The sequence below is a fragment of the Atractosteus spatula genome, chromosome 14 (assembly GCF_055471065.1).
Source record: "Atractosteus spatula isolate fAtrSpa1 chromosome 14, fAtrSpa1.hap1, whole genome shotgun sequence".
Lineage (NCBI taxonomy): Eukaryota > Metazoa > Chordata > Actinopteri > Semionotiformes > Lepisosteidae > Atractosteus > Atractosteus spatula.
Genome location: NC_142719.1, coordinates 11,957,408 through 11,974,898, shown reverse-complemented (window position 1 = coordinate 11,974,898; position 17,491 = coordinate 11,957,408). Strand labels below are relative to the sequence as shown.

Below are 17,491 nucleotides of genomic sequence, written 5' to 3'. Positions count from 1 at the left end.
CCTTCCCAAGTAACACACTTTAGGTACTGCCCTTGCACTGCAGACCCTTTCTTACAAAGCACTACAGTCCCTGGCCATTTTTCACATACCTGATGTCAACTGACAAAAGACCCCACAATGCAATACAGCTGGACAAGATTTAAAAAACAAAAATCAAGAATCGGACTTTTTTTCAGCACATTTACTATACCCTTTACAATCTGAGATCCAAAATTGGAAAACATTGCTCCCAATAAGCATTCTTAGCTGGTAATTTTAATGCTTAAATTCCATTTCTTCAAGCAAGAAAATGACTTTGTGGCATGTTTTCCTACTTGATGTTCACAATTGCAGCTCAATCCTAGGATGAAGTCTTTCTCGATGCCCACTGTACACCACCAGTGATCAATATCAGTATTTTGACGGTCTGAGTAATTCTGCTCCCTGTCAGACTGTAGGCCTTTTGCCCAATAGTCATCAGTTTCAGCAGTACCTGTCAAGTGTACACCCAACCTTAGGAAAAGAGACGACAAGCTTTTGTTTTCAATCAATTTATTTCTTCTCAACTAATCCTGTTAACACTACACAATAAAAGAAAGATCTGTACAAAGAGAAAATGTTGCTGTTTTTTTTTTTTTGGTAAGGTGTCCTCTAAAACAATTCATTGGTAAGCACGTATCACTTTTGTCAATCAAAGAAACTGCTTCACAAAAAATGCAATGGCAGTCCTACAAAATGACAACTTTCCCCCCACTTACATATGCTTCAAAGTATATATACATACAGAGACAATTCAAACAAGTCAGTTAAGTAAAAAAAAAAGAAAAATACTGCATCATTCAGACAGAAGGCATTGCTATGACAATGTGGTCCTCTTAACAGTTTCTTGCTCTGTGGCAAATATCATAACCTGTCTCTTTTAGTTATCCTTAACTAGGGCTTTTGTTTAACCTTAACTTCAAACGTTCCTCCAATGCTGGCTCAGACATAAAACAGCTCATAATGTTTTAACTGAAGTGTACAAGGTAGTTTCTTGCATACATTCAACATTATGATGAAGTCCAAACACTTTCTCTAAACCAGTGAGACTATGACCCACTGCTTAAGGAAAACTCATGCTGCTGGCATGTACTCTTCCAAAAAAAAGCAGGCTGTGCTTTTTTTTTTTAATTGATCTGTGCTGATACATTCTAACCTATATCTAAGTAGAAATGACATTCAATTAATATGTAAAATGTAAAGAAAATCAAAGTAACAAAAAAACTATACAAACATCCAGACGACTGGGTTCACAGCTGTTTTATATTTAGGTCTGTCAAGTTTCGTTGTCATAATTACACGATTCCCTGCGAGAAGCTTAAAAAAAACCTGTACAAATGAGTTTTTCTAGAGCCAGTCATTTCCAACTTGCCAAGTCATGCAGTTTCATCACACACTCCTAGTGGGTACATTCAAATTGTCCCTTTAATAACAGCCCATTCAACCTGCAGTACCTCTGTACACTGGACAATGCTTTAAAATCATGCCGGTTTTACTCATTTTTGGTTTTCTTGTACAGTATATAGCATGGTATTAAAGGGTTTATATGCAAGTTCAAGACAATCAACAGTCTTACTTTGCCACTGATATTCTGCAGTTAATGGTAACACGTAAAGCACTCCATAGGCATAACGTGCTGACTGTTCCTGGAGTGGCTTCAGAAAAACAGGTGGGCCTAATGGTCATGGATCAGTTTTTACCTATAGCAAGCACTAAACCCTGGTATGTTTATTCCATAGAGTTCAGTTAGGTATTCTACAGCATTAAAACAATCATTCAGTTGAAGAACTTCAATTGTCTTGATATATAGTATTCTGCATCCTGGGACAGTGAAAAGAAAACTGTACAAACAACTGTAGTGCACTAAAATACAGAATCCAAAAATGAATTATCTACATAAAAAGTGACTTTATCGCAGAAGTTTATTTGAAAAAAAAAATCCACGTTTCAAGGACCACGTACAAAAAAAGGCAGGGTTTCTTAGCTGCTGCAGCAAAAACCATTGAGAAGTTTGACGGGTAATACAGAACGGTCACAGGAGCAGAGCTTCAGCGTTGGGGAATTGTACAAAAAAAAATTAGAGTAAATCAAGAACGATTTCCTTTTTCTTAATGTGGGCCGGCAGAAAAAAAAAGTTGTGAAGTAATTCTTCCAGGGATTAAAACGTGGATAAACCATGGCACCAAACAGTTTGGAAAAACATAAAAAGAAATTTTAAAAAAAGTACAGCAGCCATCTTGAGGTGAAAGCTGGTACCTACTGATTGACAGAGTTCTTCAAGAGACATCTGCAAAAGAAAATAAATTAAATGACAATCCAACAAGTTAAGGAATATCCAATGTTTTATATTAAATCTTTAAATGAACTGTTAAGAGAAGCATGAAACAGAAAATTAAAGATCTGCACTGGTTTCTAGAACAGATCACAGATCTGGAAGGAGAGATAAAAGCAGATCACACCGCTTTTTAAAAACTGAAATGTTTGTATTTTCTGTTTTATATCATTTTATTTCGAAACCAACATTTAAAAGCCTGGTATACCCTTACAACCTCTTTACAGCACAGAAAAAGAGGACCTAAAGAAACATTCCCTTAACACACTGCCCTGTAATTTGACACTGTGAGCCCCTAAGATCCAACGGGAGAGGCAACTAGTCACCCACCCTCCCCAGCAAGGGCCAGAGGTCGCTGCCTGAAGGCAATGCTACCCCACCCAACCCCAGCTCAGTCACCTGTGGATCCTGGTTCACAACCAGCTGAAGACCCAGCAACTGCCTGCACTACACTGATCAGCCACACCTACCACCACCACCCAGGAAACACCAACGTAATACCAACAGGATGCTCAGATAAAGGAGAAATAGAGGATACCATATATAGATAATATAGAAAATCACATCACTGATGAGTAGGAGGGCTGGTTTATTACTGCCCTTTTCTATACATCATGCCTAAGGTGCCATCAACCACAGTGTTTTGTGTTCAAAGCCCAGCCACAGCAGATACAGACTGTCAAGACAGATGTGGGAAAGCAGAAACAAGGCAAAATTTCAAAGAGAAAAGGTCTAAAACTAATACAGTTGGCAGTAATTTTTCTTTAAGGAGCTAAACCACATCTGACATTCAAAGATATAAACAATATGAAGCACATCATTTCTAACACTGTATATACTTACAACTTGCTGGCCTTGCCCCATATCGCCGCATTATCTGATCTTGTGTAAATTTCACAAAAGATTCATATTGTTCTAAAAATAAAGAAACATTATGCATTACTGCAGTGTAAGTACATGCATCCATTTTGTGCAATCCACTTCCTGAAGTGTCAAAAAAAGGACATCATACATTTAAAATACACAGCTAGAAGCAGTAAAACACTAAATTCTTGCCACCATACAAATCTTATTTTCAAGAGCAGGCATCACTAATTGCAAAGAAATTATCTTAACTGCCTGCCGAGAAGTATTATATAAATTGTACAGTTCAAATGTGCCAGACAGAACAGCTGTGTTAACTGTATAGCAAGTATTCACCTTTTATGCTAGATACAAAACATCTAAATACAGCAAGTGCTCTAAGTTTGTCTTACCTGCAAGTTTTGAGTTTAAGATCTGTTCATACTCTTCACGAATCTTCTCCTCATGGTCTTTGAGAAGGCGTTCGCAGAGGAAGCTGACCTGTCGCAGTGTGAATGAGGGCTGGTCCTTCTTTACTGAGGAGGCACCTGTGCAGACAGGACATCGTTCCATCAGATCCCTAGCCAAAAGCTGCAACACGCAGCTCTGGACCACTTGCCAGCTGGGATTTACCAAGGGACATTTTCCAGATACTCTGCATCATTCAAGGACAATAGATATAAAAAGATAAGCCAATTGAATACCTGACACCAGGCAAATTATCTCAATTCAACCAAGTTAAAATGCTTATAATTCACAAAAACTAAGGATTAAGAGAACCTCTTACTATACATTATCCAGTTATTTGAACTCTGCCACTGGTTTTGAGAACTAGTGCAATCTCAAGTGATGATAGTCCAGCAAGGTAAATGCAGTACCAATTTACACTGGATGATAAACTCAGGAAATGCTTTCACATGACCATTATCATTCATTTTGAGATAACATTCATAAAGGAATATTCCTTTACATATCCACGCTTAGGCCTTTTTTTAATTTCCTCCAACTCTCTTGAAAGAAGACCTCTCATTGGCTTCAAAACCATGCAAAAGCACCTTGTTCTATACTCCTACAACCCTCCGTGCAAAGAGCTTCCTCCTCAGTTTTAAATGAAGTGAGTCGAGAGTTGTTGTGGAGGTTAAGCGATACTTGAATCAGGGCTCTGCTTAACCGTTGCTGTTCAAGACTAAAAGGTTTAGTTTTTAATGTATCATTCCTTTAAACCAGAATGTATCTGGTTGATCTTCTCTGGATGGATTACAGAGCAACAATATTTTCTATAATGTGGTAACCAAAACTGCACAGTATTCTACATCAGGTTTTACTAATGCATTGTAGAATTTTAACAGAACATGCCTTGATTACTAGCACTTAACTAAACTAACAGCATTTATATCAATTGTGCAATTCAGAAAAGGAAACAGGAGTAGGGCATTTCTTTTAGTCTGAAAATGTATGTTCAAGACTAAAAAGATTTGATCAACTGACAATTTAAACAAAGTCAATCTACCAGGCTTCTTCAGAATCCACAGTGAAATACAAACCAGTGAACAGACCGGAAGCTATGGGCAAGTGCATTTAAACAGGAGAACAGAATATCTTTTACACACTGGTTAAATATATATTTGCAGGAGTCTGGAATAAGCTACTCAGCCATGTTGTTGATGGGTTCCTTCAAGACACTGCTGGATGAAGTCATCTGATCAATAAGCTACCAGTAAACGGAGAGGATAGAGAATAATGCAGTCTCCTCTTGTTTTCAAATGTTCTGTAATGCTCCTACAAGCGCAAGCAATACGCATCAGCTGTAAACCCACTGTCTGGAACAAAAGAAAAAAGGCAACAAGGCTTTTCAACAGGTTTTCTTCCAAACAAAACCTGCTGAGATTGCTCTCACCTGTCTAACATACAGGTTCTTGTCCAGTAGGCTTACGGTGATAAAAATAGTGAACACACTACCGGGTGTTTGTTTACAGCTTTGCATACTGGAAACTGAAATTTGTTGGTGACTCCACTTTTCACATAGGTTTTGGGATACAGTACTAATTGACATCATAAATGGGTTCCTAATATTTTGGCCAGCAAATGTATAACATTACACTCAGGTGAAAAACGCAGTTTAATGCAGCCATTTCCAGTAACAAGCACTGGGATCTCCAAATCTAGTTCTATTACTTTCTCATGGCACTGCAAGAACCATACAAGCAGGGGAGCACAGTGCTTATTCCTAGTACCCATGACATTCTGTTAAAAACAGCCTCCAGTTCAAAATATTATGCACTATCCATGTTGCCTTTGAAATAAAACTCAGCATAAAAATGTTTTTCTGTGCACAGGGTCATTTGAAAAGTGCCACTTTTACTCACCGAGAACAATCACTTGACAAAGCAAAAAGACATTTCAGATATTAAAAATCACCAGTGACAGACTGCAGTAGCATACTGACTGCATGGAAACTCTAAACTGGATTCGACACCCAGCACATGTCCAAGCCCAGGGCTTAGCCAAATTCTAAACCTTAATAACAGCTTCACGGGCCTTGTTTCAGACTGAAACAAGGCACCTGACACCTGAAAACAAATGAATACGCTTATCAAGAACTGGCAAATAAAATCTCTCCTGAAACTGAGCACCTTCAGTTTTGACAGCTATGCAAGGCATTGGGATGAAAAAGCGTAGCAGCTGATTAAAACCTGCACAAACAGGCCTAGAGGACTTGAGTGGCCCGGATGAGACGGGTCCCAAGTGCTAAGTCAGTGAAGTGTCTAACCTGGGGGCGAGCTGGGCGCAGGGAGGACCGTGGCGTGGGACGGCCCGTCACTGGAGCTGCAGCCCTCACTCTGGTTGAAAGCGACTTCCAGCTGACGTCTCCTCTGGTAGCGGTTGTACTCCTGCTTGATGTTCTGAAAGATCTGTTCTGTAAAAAGCCGAGAGGAGAGACAGAATTTAGACAACCGTGCACGTGGCATTCATGAAACGAGAGTAAGTGGTAATTCTCACCATATAAGATACATATTTCATACTTAAGTCATTTATGTATAGTGGACGACAATTTTTTTTGTTGCGATCGTTAGAGGAAGGTTGTGGCTCACAATTCAATACAAACAGTAATTTCATCAACTTCAACATATCACGCTAGATCAGCTCTCCTGAAACAACAGCATTTCACAAATAACTGCTCGCTGCATGTATGGTCATGTCAGATCCATACCACACAGGAGACAAACTCTGAGGGGGGGGCTGCTCACAAGGCCAAAACGGTGAAGTTGAACAATGGCTCTGGAGACGTCGTCTGAAAACAGACATCTGCTCTCTGATCCAGACCCAACTCTCCGCAATCCAGGCAGAGGCTGAAACGTTTACCAAACTACTGCTTCTTGACCCCACAGAAAAACAAATTGGTCAGGTTTTTAGTTGAGTATAAAAATGCCCCAAGGCAAATCTGATTTTAAAGTCTCATTTAGCCAAATCATAAAGTCAGCTTAAGAAACCCAGAGTGGTCAAAACAACTTCAAAGTTAACATCCTTCACATTGGACTTGGAACTTTATGCCAGGATTCATGCATGAGCAAATAAAGATTTGCAGAATATCATTAACTGCGAACACCGAAGATTCAGCAAATGACACTATACAGCTTAAGAATAAGGACCTGAACTGCTTTTTGACCATTCCTAGAATAGCCTGACAGCTGAAATCAGGCCACAAGACAGTGCACCATAAGTGCACCACTAAAATGTGTTTTAGAACTTAAAAAAATAAGCTGAAAGTTCATTAATGATGTCACTGAACAACACATAGGATAAAAAGAGAAATAGAGGTCAGCCTACAACTCAAATTGTATAATAATTGTGGAAAGAAAAAAACAGCACAACTTTAACCAATTTACTACAATAACATTTTGGCACATTAAATACTGACAGCACTTTGGGACACATTAGGAAAGTAATCTGCTATAATGTAGTCTGCCAAAGCAAAACCAACAAAGCATACAAATCACAGTAAAGAGGGGGTGGGGGCAGTGCAGCCTCTATCCTATTTACAAAGCACTGCCCTTCAGGGCAGCCTTGCTGCCTGTCAACAGACAGGCAAGTATGAGGACAGTGCAAAGAGATCCAACATCAATTAGAGCACATGGGACCTGCCACATTCAAGAACATGCAGCTCAAATCCACTGGACAGACACAGGACTTACAACAGCCTGGACCTGCTGCCTGTCTCTGCATGAGATGTTAAACTGCACCAACCCCTCTAGTCCAGCACAACTGGGACTCATCTGTGAACAGCTGTCCTGCAGCGGGACTTCAAACCAGAGCACGTGCAGGCCTGATAAGCAGGTGAGTGTATTGTCAAGATGGGTTGAGAAAACCACTGCCAAAAAAAGCTTCTAAAGATAACACACAAAAACAATTACACATTGTGGCTTCTGTCTTTATATACGATTAACTTTCTTCTACCTCCCTCCCTATTGAGCCGATTTTCCCACTGAGCCGATTTTCAAATGCACTGCAGTTTACTGCACAGAGTACGCATAAAATATAATCAACTGGCTGTACAGCAGGGATATTCATGAAGTTTAAAAGAAAAAGGCTCCTAAAGAAAAATGCGTTAGAAAAAAAACTTCCCCCAAAATTTGTTAATAAAGGTCAATGTCAATCTCCCAGGAAGTACAGCCAGGCCAGCTGATGGAAGCCCCTCCCCACTGTGACTACAGGCTGGACAAACCGGGTCACAACCACTTCCGTCACTGGAGAAAGCAGAAGCACAGAAGCAGAAGGAAAAGCGGACTGGTGGCGAACAGAGATTAGCTAGATAAATCAGACTATATGTACGTACGCAGAGTGTCCAACTCATTACCCTTTCAGTGCTGAAGCATAATGGTGGGAGTTTAGAATTCAAAAGAGTTGAGGGATGCATTCTGTGTAGAAAGCCAGGCAATGATCACACAGCCACACAAAAGGTTAATCTTACTGGAAAATGGGCATTAGTAACTACTCTATACGCATACACATAGATCAACCTACACTCTTAATATTACACAGGACTCGAAAAGACACCTAAGAAAAAATAAAAGCCGACTATAAAAACAACATCCTTGCCACTTAAGAAAATCTTTGCAGTAATAGACATGTTATGATACTTATTTGAGGACATTTGTTTCCAGCCTAACTGTGCTTGTACAAACATTTAGAATGACATCAAGTGTTTAATATTTCAACATTAGAATAGTGTACAATTTTGTTCATCATTTTATAGAAAAGATATTGCTGCTTTGGAGCTTAAGGGAATATCCTTTTACTGTTGAACAGAAGAGTGCAAAGGGATCCGATACAAGTGTATGAAACCCTCCAAGGTATTATCAGTCAACCCAGCAGACGTCTTCCGAAACAGATGAACACCACAAGTGGAAACTATGTGGAGGTGCCTTTAAAACCAAGAACAGGAGACACGTCTTAAGGCAAAGGGGTTTGAGAGTGTAGAACAAGCTACCCTGCCATGTTGGTGAAGCCATAACTCTGCTTCTCTCAAACACCTGGATAAGATCCTTGGATCAGTCATCTACTCTCAAAATCCCATGTCTTTAACTTGTGTTCAAATAGATCTGCACGTACTAACAAAGGCAGTCAAAGATGCCTACCTAAACACAAGTCTTGCTACTTATTACAAACTCCTGTGCTTGGTACAAACACTACTCCAGAGAAGCTGGTATTAAAATCATACCCAGAAAATTACATTCTGGCATCCCACAGGAAAAGACTGCTGTAGCATAATTGGTAGGTGTTGAGGATATGATTTCTTTCAATTTAGACATGTTGTAACCATATTTTTAAAGAGCCTTTTGGCTAGGTCTTAAGCTGTTCATTATTTTGATTTGATGTAGATTGCCAATATGCTTTTCCTTAAGAGTGACACAGGGCTAGAACATCTCCATTACAACTACTTTCAATTGCTGTAATTGAAATACGCTGGAAAATCATAGCAAGATGAAAGGATAGCACAACCTTCCATTAAACCTTGTGATGATGAAACAGAGGAAACAGCTGGCACAGGTTGAATCACTCCATCAGTAGAGAAGTAATACAAGGAACGGTGTGAAAAACTGGAGACTGGTGTTTCATTCACAGCCTTGTGAAGTGCAACTTTCAAACTAGATGCATAGAGTGGCAAATTGTTTCTTGCTCAAATTTTAATTATGGTCTTCATAATTGTCCAGCCTTTCCCAAATCCTGGATAAAATGTTTATCATGAGCCATGTATTGTATATTTGTGATGATGTGTCAGGCAATGTTGCAGTGCTGTAAAACATTCTTTATTTCATTGTGGCTTCTTGAACACTCCGTTTTGCAGAGTAGATGTTAAGATGAATCAAAGCACCATGTCTGAGAAGGGGATACGGTTTCAACAGTCTAAAGGGCTGGAACAGAAGAAAGAAAAATCTGACAGCCTTCTGCCAGAGGCAACAAACTCATCTGTCATTATGATTTTTATTCTAGCATGCTCTGACTAGCACAAAGGGAATTAAAACTTGAATGCACTGCAGAATTGGCTTCGAGCAGGAACCTATTTTTTACATGCTTATCTCCATGAAATACTGCAGTACATGTAAAACCTCCCGTTTTTCTTTTTGGGACATATTCTCCCAACAGCTTATTTGATTTTATCAGATTGTCCACTTAACATTCAACTACAAAAGCCAAGTCTAGGAAAAGCACAGTCTCTACAAAGGCCTGGATGAACCCAGTTGCATTAAGTCATTTGAAGGACTGCTCAGCTCCGAGTGCCATCCCCTTCCAGCAAGAGAGACAGAGCTGCTGCAGGCGGTTTCTCCAGGGACTGCACTCTCAATGCCACCGTGCAGCAGTGTGGCCCAGATGACACCAGACTGCAAACTGGCCATTAGCAGCTGCCACAAAATTTAAGGGAGGAGGAAAACCACACTGCTGTTTTTCAACAGCAAGCACCGAGAGTTAGGCGATTTAGGTACACCTTTTAATTAGTAACTGATTAAAACATTTCAATTAAAAACGTAAAACCAGAGGTGCAAAAAACATAGACCACTTAGCTACTGAGGAGTGAAAGCACCCCTGCCACATCAAGTACTTTTTTCATGGTCTTCTCACAAGATCTGCACTTTTATACAAAAGACCACTCAGAGTGGATGACGCATAATGAGGCTCGGTCGAGCTCATTCGAAGCGTGAATAGGCCCAATCTCATTTCTGTAAAAGGTTAGTGCTGCACAGAGCTCTCTCACCACAGCAAAGGTATCAGTTCTTGTCAGCAACTCGTCTCCGTGGAAACCGTAGCAATATACACAGCAGCCATTAACACACCTCTGCTAATCATAGCATTAGCTGTAGCTTGCAACTTGTCATTTTTATTAAACAAGCCATATTTCACTTCACAGTCAACAAGCTAGTTGGCTATTTGTTTAGCAAATTGAACTTGGCTAATACAATGAACCCCATTCAGAACAAGGGAAGCCTGAGGCAGGACAGAGCACATGGCTGCTCTCCTCCTGGACAGGACACCAGTCTAATGCTGGACAACAATCACATCTGGCTGTCCTAGTACATAAAGTCCCTAAAAAGGCTATAAATCATTCGGTTTTGTCATTTAAACCAAGGTTTTCACATTTGTGATTACAAAAATAGCAAATCAGGTCATTCCTCGTTTATGTGTCATACAGTTCATCCATTATCTTGGACAGGTAGGAACTGCCATTCACTGAGCCTTGCTAAACTACATCAATCTCAAGAAATCTAAAGCAAGTTCAAAGTCACTGGCAGTGTGCAATAGTGGCTAGGATTCTGGATCATGAACTGGAAGGTAGTGAGTTCAAACTGCATATGTGTGATGCTGCTGTTGTCCCCCTGGGTTAAAGAAAATGAAGTAAAATACAGGCTTGCATAAACTAGCATGAATGTAAAGCACTTTGCAAAAAACCATTAGCCAAAAAAGTAACTAAAATAAGGAAGTTAAATACCACTTGGTTAATAAGTGGAAAAAAACATTGCCTCACACCCCATTTTTGTTTTGAAAGCAAATCTACAAGCATCACACTTGCACAATACTGTTACTGTAGAACAGCTAGCTCCCAAATATGTCCTAAAATGAAAAAGATACAACATGCTGGCACATGCAAAATATTTTCCAGCAAGTAACCGTTTCAACTTTTAAATCCACCTGCAGGAAAGGGGATTCTGTAAGGCTGGCCTTCCAACACAAAAGCAGAGAATGACTGACTTGCATCAGATGGTGCAACCTAAACTGCCTTATTCCATGTACTCAACGATAACTGTAAGAGAAAGAGCAGTGAAGCAAACCACAATACCATAATTGTGTACACGGGAACCTACATACTGTAGAAACGATTCAAAGGAAATGCAACCATGTCACCTCTTCCATTCTACATGTTAAAAACCCCAAATACCCAATACCTACATGCACTAAGCATTAAATACAGTTTCCATGCTTTTCGTGCTTCATGTTCAAGATGTGAACACAAAGTCCACTGCAGTGAAGTCGACTGGCTCCTGCCCCTATCCTGATCACAGTGCAGGAGTGCAAGACGTTAGCAGAACAGATCTTATCAGCCGTGGGTTTGGAAAATGCCATGTTTTTTCATGAAAATTTCACTATAGCCTTCATCTGCAACAAAGGTTAAATTACCTTGACATGAGTGGGAGGCGTTCAGCATTGCAATTCTAGTACTAAAGCAGGAAAGTCAAATTTGAAAAATGTTTTTTTGCAATAGTTATACTTTAATGTGCAAAGATTCACTGAAACACCCTGCAAACTAATCATTTACACAGGCCTCTTCTCACCATGGAAGGCGGGAATGGTCAAATATTGAACAGTTCTGACCTGCAGCACGCAGGCAAGAAATAAAGGTTCTTTTGATTAAGACACCTTAGTCCAAAGGAGAGGAGGAGGACTTTAAAGCACATTGGTTATACACCAGCATATCACTCAGAACATGAAAGCACTAGACAATGAAAAAAAAACAAATACAAAGAAATGAATCCTGAACCACTATTGTGTCAGAACTCAGAAGGATGAGCTTTTTCTTTGCCTGAAGCCCTGTCTTTTCTATCACATAATTAAACCACACATTTTTTTCCCAGCAGCCAAGGGTGTGCAGATGCTGAAGAGAATATTTAATATAAAACACAACTTCTTTCTAATTTAGGAGCCATGAACTACGTAAACAGACATGGGATTATTTCCTGACTGTTACCTTACTGCACAGAAGTGTTATGGAAATATCCACTTCCTGTTCTACTTCATTTTCACAACTTGTATCAGCCTCATGTTCATACATCCCAAAGTCAATCAAACCACTGGCACTCAGAGCATCTTTCCAACTTAAAGGATGTGTGATGGGTTTATTGTGAAAAATGACCCTTGCAACAAGAAAAAAACTGAGGCAGATTTCTCACCTTAGGACTTTCAGTCACCTGCTCAAAAACACAATGTGGGAAATAAAGCAGAACATCAAGGGACACTTTCAATAACTACTAGCCAGTCTGTCTTCTACAGTTTAGAGGCCCAACTGGTTTGTTTGGTTTATAGAATGTTACTAATCTAAGGATCCTTATGGATTGCCAGTGAATCTGCTTCAGCAGAATAACTGGATACTTTGTTAATAGACACCTACAACCATAAATGTAAAGACATCTCTGCCATTCATCATTCTACATGTAGATCCTCTCCATTTCCACAGCTCCCTTCCAATGACACCAATGCATGTCATACTAAGTCATGTTTTTCCAAATAAAACTAGCGAACTAAACATTGTCAATACTGTCCCAAGAAACAAGGTGAAGCATAGCATGGATCAGCAAACACTTTCAAACTTTACTTTTACTATGTAAAACCATCAACAGTAAACAAAGCCCTCATTTTCAGCATGGTTTACCAACCACAAAACTACAGCTAACTGTCAAAAAACAGCTTGTAACAGCTAGACTGTTTACACAACATAGGCCAAAACAAGGCTTCAAATTTCTTTACAAACCATGTTAAAAGGTACAGTGTTCTCTGCAGCACAAAATATTGCTGCATGTGTCAAAGAACATATCAGGCTATACTCTTCATTGCTATCCCTTCCACTGATAGTGCAGTGTGTGACAGCTTGAATTACCTTCACTGGCAGCTCCTTCTCTGCAGACTCCGTAGTGGCCTTTATTACAAAACGGGTAAACATGTCAAGGAGCAGCTATCAAGCAGCAAAGTAACTGTGCTCTCAAAATGGCCAGTCAATATTGTGCCATGCATGACTCTCCTCTGCAATGAAGAAACTGCAGATGCACTGTGATCCAACCCAAAACTTGACTACAGAGGGCATCTGGATTTAAACAAATGTTCTGACCAAAAATAAACTACAAGAGACACTTACAGATGCATTTCAGCACTAGAAATTCAGTTGGGAAGACTGGAAAAACAAGGAGCCTTCTATTAAAGTTACACCTGAACAAGATGGTTAGTCCACAGAGACTTATGTAAAACACACAAAAGAGGGTCACAATAAGTGACAGTTTGCACACACAGCAATGCTTTTGCTGTGCTGACATGGCCAGCTGTTCTAACATTTAGTTTACATCACCAAACGTGACGATCATGTGGATACCAGGGATATTTAACTACTTCATAGCATATCAATTAAAAATTCCTGTTCCAAGTTAAACCTTTCTCTGACTCCGATGACTAAGAGGTGACATTTTTCTCATTACAAAAGTAGTTGTCTCAGCATGAGGATCTGTATCATACCAAGAAGGCTGTGCTTCCCGTTTTATTTGTAAAAAATCATCCTAGTCTCTCATTGCAGTTCTAACTGGCGATCTTCATTGTCTAACAGATGTCTGTCTCCAGATGTGTCTTTCATAAAATACATCTGTAAAAAAAAGAAATGCAGAACTGAAAACTCAGACTTGGCCTCAGATTTATGAATCCTCTGCAGTATGATGACCGCAAACTAAAGGCTTTGCTTAGTCCAAATCTGCAGGATGTCTGATACAGAGCTCTATTAAACTAGCAGATGAGTGTTCAACCCTGCTCCTGGAGAGAAAAGGTTTTCTTTTTCCAGATGAACTCTGAATGTCTCTACTGGATCAGCAAGTGTGCTTTCCAGATCTCTGCACATTGACCTGTATATTCATTAAGCCTGGATACCCCCAAACTAGGCGCTACGAACTGTGCTGCTCATAGTCCAAAGAGACACCTCAGCTGCATTTTAATTTGCTCTTAAGTTGCCTTTAATTCTGCTTTACAGGGTATTAAGTTTTAAAGCTCCTTAAATAAGCAACTTTACAGAACACAAAGAAACCAATAACCCTAATTAACACTGAAGGAGAAAATCAGACACTTCCATAAACAGCTACAGTCCTGAAATACTTGAAAGAAGTCATTTATTTGAGGAGTAAAAAGAATTTGAGATCTTTTAGGTTGAAATAAGCATTTACCAAACTTGCCAAACCTCTTAGCAGTGGGAGTCAAGTGCAATTTATTTTCCAGGATTTCAACATTAAAACCCAAGTAATTATCTCTTACAGCAGAGCTATAGCTCAAGAGGCCTCCAGTCTATTGAATTCTCACAGGAGGTTGCTTTTTATAGCGTGTGGGCAATGAGGTAGAAAAAACACTAACGAACAATGCACTGGCAGTAGAAATCCAAAGTAAGGCGATACTGACAAACGGCTACGCCGCTATCAGAACACCAGACAATATGGTAACAGGAAAAGCAAGAGTCTTGTGATTAGCTAGTCACAAACCTCCCGTGTGTTGGATTAAGACATGTACAGCCCTTGGGAGCCGGGTGCTGATAATTCACAGAAACATTTCACCACAGCTTTAACCGCTAACCCCGTCCGTCAGGATCCAGGGCGGCTCGTTTGAAAAGCCGAGGGGCTCTCGGTTCCCCGAGCAATGGCGTTCAAGTTAAAACCTTGGAATTTAGCAAGGGGAGGGTGGTGTACAGTACAAAAGTGCCAGCTTTTTTTTTTCCCTCCCTCTTTCTCCCGTGGCCGTCGCGATTCCTTCACGAGACGGCCGGCTCTTGAAATGGTCCGAATTTCAAGTGCGACACTCGGCGGGCGAGCGAGCGCACCAGGAAGCCGGAGAGACCCGCTCCTGCCGCCCTGCCCCCCCACCCTCACCACCACCAGGCCCCGCCGACACCCAGGCAGGAGCGCTCGGCCGCGGCAGGGGCTCCGTCTGCGAGCCGTTAAAACACGGGGGGACAAACCGGGGGGCAGCGGCGCTTTCACATGCCGTTCGGGCGTACTTGTGGACTTCCTAATGCAAGCTTTCACTTGCGAGTCCTATGTAGGTTAAAAAAACAAACACATGACGATCCGTTTAAACCAGATTCTCTCGGGCTGAAAGACGGGAATTATTATTTTTTGTTTGTTTTCCTGCACGGGGGGGGGGAGGGGGGGAGAGCCCGACAGTGCAGATTTCCCAAATCCGGACGCCTTGGGTCGCTTTCACTTTTGAAATACGCCGGAACTGAAGGTTTGAACCAAAACAACCGAGGCAAAGGTTTTAAGTTTCAAGCCCGGTGCTCCAACCCCCTCGACTGGAAAAGTGCACACAGCAGCTCGACTGAGGGGGCTCACGGCGCGGGGGTGGGCAGCGCTGCTCCGGGGGCCGCGATCAGCTCACTCGGGTTTTTATTTCCCTCACCCGCCAACACCTGCCAGGAAAACTGCCAGCTCCCCGCCGTGCCCCATTAAATGCAAAGCGCGATATTTTCCCGGTTCGGGTTCTGCTCTCTGGGCTGCGCCTTCTTTCCCATCTCTCCCAGATGACTTCCCAGCTGGAGAGGAGAGGAGGGAGGGAGAGAGAGGAGGAGGAGGACGACGAGGAGGGGGGGTGAGGGAGCGAAATCTCGCCAGACTGATCAATCACAGCTTGTGCACCGAGCCAAGGCAGACGAGGCGATCGCCAGGCAGGGCTCGGCTCGGGAGTGTGCGGGCATGGCTCGCCGCTTCAGCCGACAGCGTTGACAGAGACCCGCGTACACCGTACACGACCCCCCTCGCCCCCTACCCCCTACCCCCTACCCCCATCGCCATTTCACTTTACCCTCCCCCCTCCCGCGATTTCTTTCCACCCAAATACACCCCTCCCGCATCCTACCTGGGGTAAGCCTGTGCTCTCCTCCCATCGGCTGAGGCGGTATCGAGTGCTGCGGGCTGTCCGTAGCCGCCCGGAGGTTACACCTCTGTGGGGACGGAGTGGCCGGGCTGCCCGGCAGCGGGTTGCACCTCCGTCGCTTCGGGGACTGGGGGCTGAGCAAGGCCTCGAACTCCATCGACCGCTTTAATGTAGCTCCACACGCCATGGTTGCCGAAGAAATGAGGAGCAGGTCACACCAACGCAAAACACAAAAAGTGTTTTATTTCTTTTCTTTTTTTTTTGTTAAAAAAAAAAGAACCCCCAGCAATAAAAACAAATAATCCCACTAACCCCCTCCGTCTGTCTTCCCCTTACAGCCGACAATGGCGTCTCCGGCCGGGCTGCTGTGCCAACTGCCGAGCCTCAGACAAAATTCAGCTACGTCACAATGGAAGACGGAGCCACTCCTGGGCGAAGGGGTTATCAAAACCTTTAACGAAGCGAAAGTTTGACCTCTGTGCAAGCATTTAACCTGCTCGTCTAACATATCGTTTTAAATTCATCTAATGACTAAACGCGAATACGAATTTTCAAAATAAATGGTACAAAATACTAACATTAAAAAGTTTAGGTTATCGATCACACCCCTGAGGGAAGTGTCTGTTGTTTAGTGGACAAACTCCACACTGTAGCTGTGGAGACAGTATTTTGGGGGAGATCAGCCGGTGAGGTGATTCATTAATGTAGTACAGTAGTTTTTCATTGACATAGTTTGAAGTTCATTTAATTTATTTTGTCAATTGTATTAATGTTAAAACTCAAACCTCATTTTATGGATTTTATACGGTTTTCTTTTTCAGAGGGCAGTTTGTTTTTTGACTGTTAGCCGAAGTAGCATATTTCGACTGTTTGCAACCGACATAAGCCAACCTCTTGAGCCAGTGCACGGTAGCTGTTGTGCACAAATGAGAACATGTATAGTTTTTACTAGGCTAGTAAATGGTACCTAAGTATTATTATTTAATTATAGTGTACCAATAAAGTTTGCATTAACTTTCAATTAAGGAACAGCTTCTTTCCAGTTGTACTTTCCGGTTGTACCATCTCCACGTACTTCTTGCCTCGACGACGCAAGAGTTCATTTTTGTCTGTACTTCATGAGAGGTTAAATGTTACATC

At 41.5% G+C, this 17,491-nt stretch overlaps 1 protein-coding gene across 1 annotated transcript; it reads right to left on the bottom strand.

The window, feature by feature from the left end:
* Positions 1 to 514: 514 nt before the first annotated feature.
* Positions 515 to 16,730, bottom strand: akirin1 (akirin 1). The gene is made up of 5 exons (XM_088932045.1): positions 16,334 to 16,730; positions 5,964 to 6,110; positions 3,607 to 3,741; positions 3,194 to 3,265; positions 515 to 2,305 (listed from the first exon to the last, which is right to left on the bottom strand). Exons 1-5 carry the CDS (start codon positions 16,536 to 16,538, stop codon positions 2,295 to 2,297), a joined length of 570 nt encoding a protein of 189 aa, XP_088788171.1. The 5' UTR covers positions 16,539 to 16,730; the 3' UTR covers positions 515 to 2,294.
* Between the last annotated feature and the right edge of the window lie 761 nt (positions 16,731 to 17,491).

Excerpts from the sequence above, each read along its gene's own strand:
- akirin1 (XM_088932045.1), bottom strand. The coding sequence starts at position 16,538 with ATGGCGTGTGGAGCTACATTAAAGCGGTCGATGGAGTTCGAGGCCTTG. Across the intron at positions 6,111-16,333 it reads AGAGCACAGGCTTACCCCAG|AACAGATCTTTCAGAACATC; the intron begins GTAGGATGCGGG and ends GGCTTTTTACAG. Across the intron at positions 3,266-3,606 it reads CTTAAACTCAAAACTTGCAG|AACAATATGAATCTTTTGTG; the intron begins GTAAGACAAACT and ends CTTTATTTTTAG.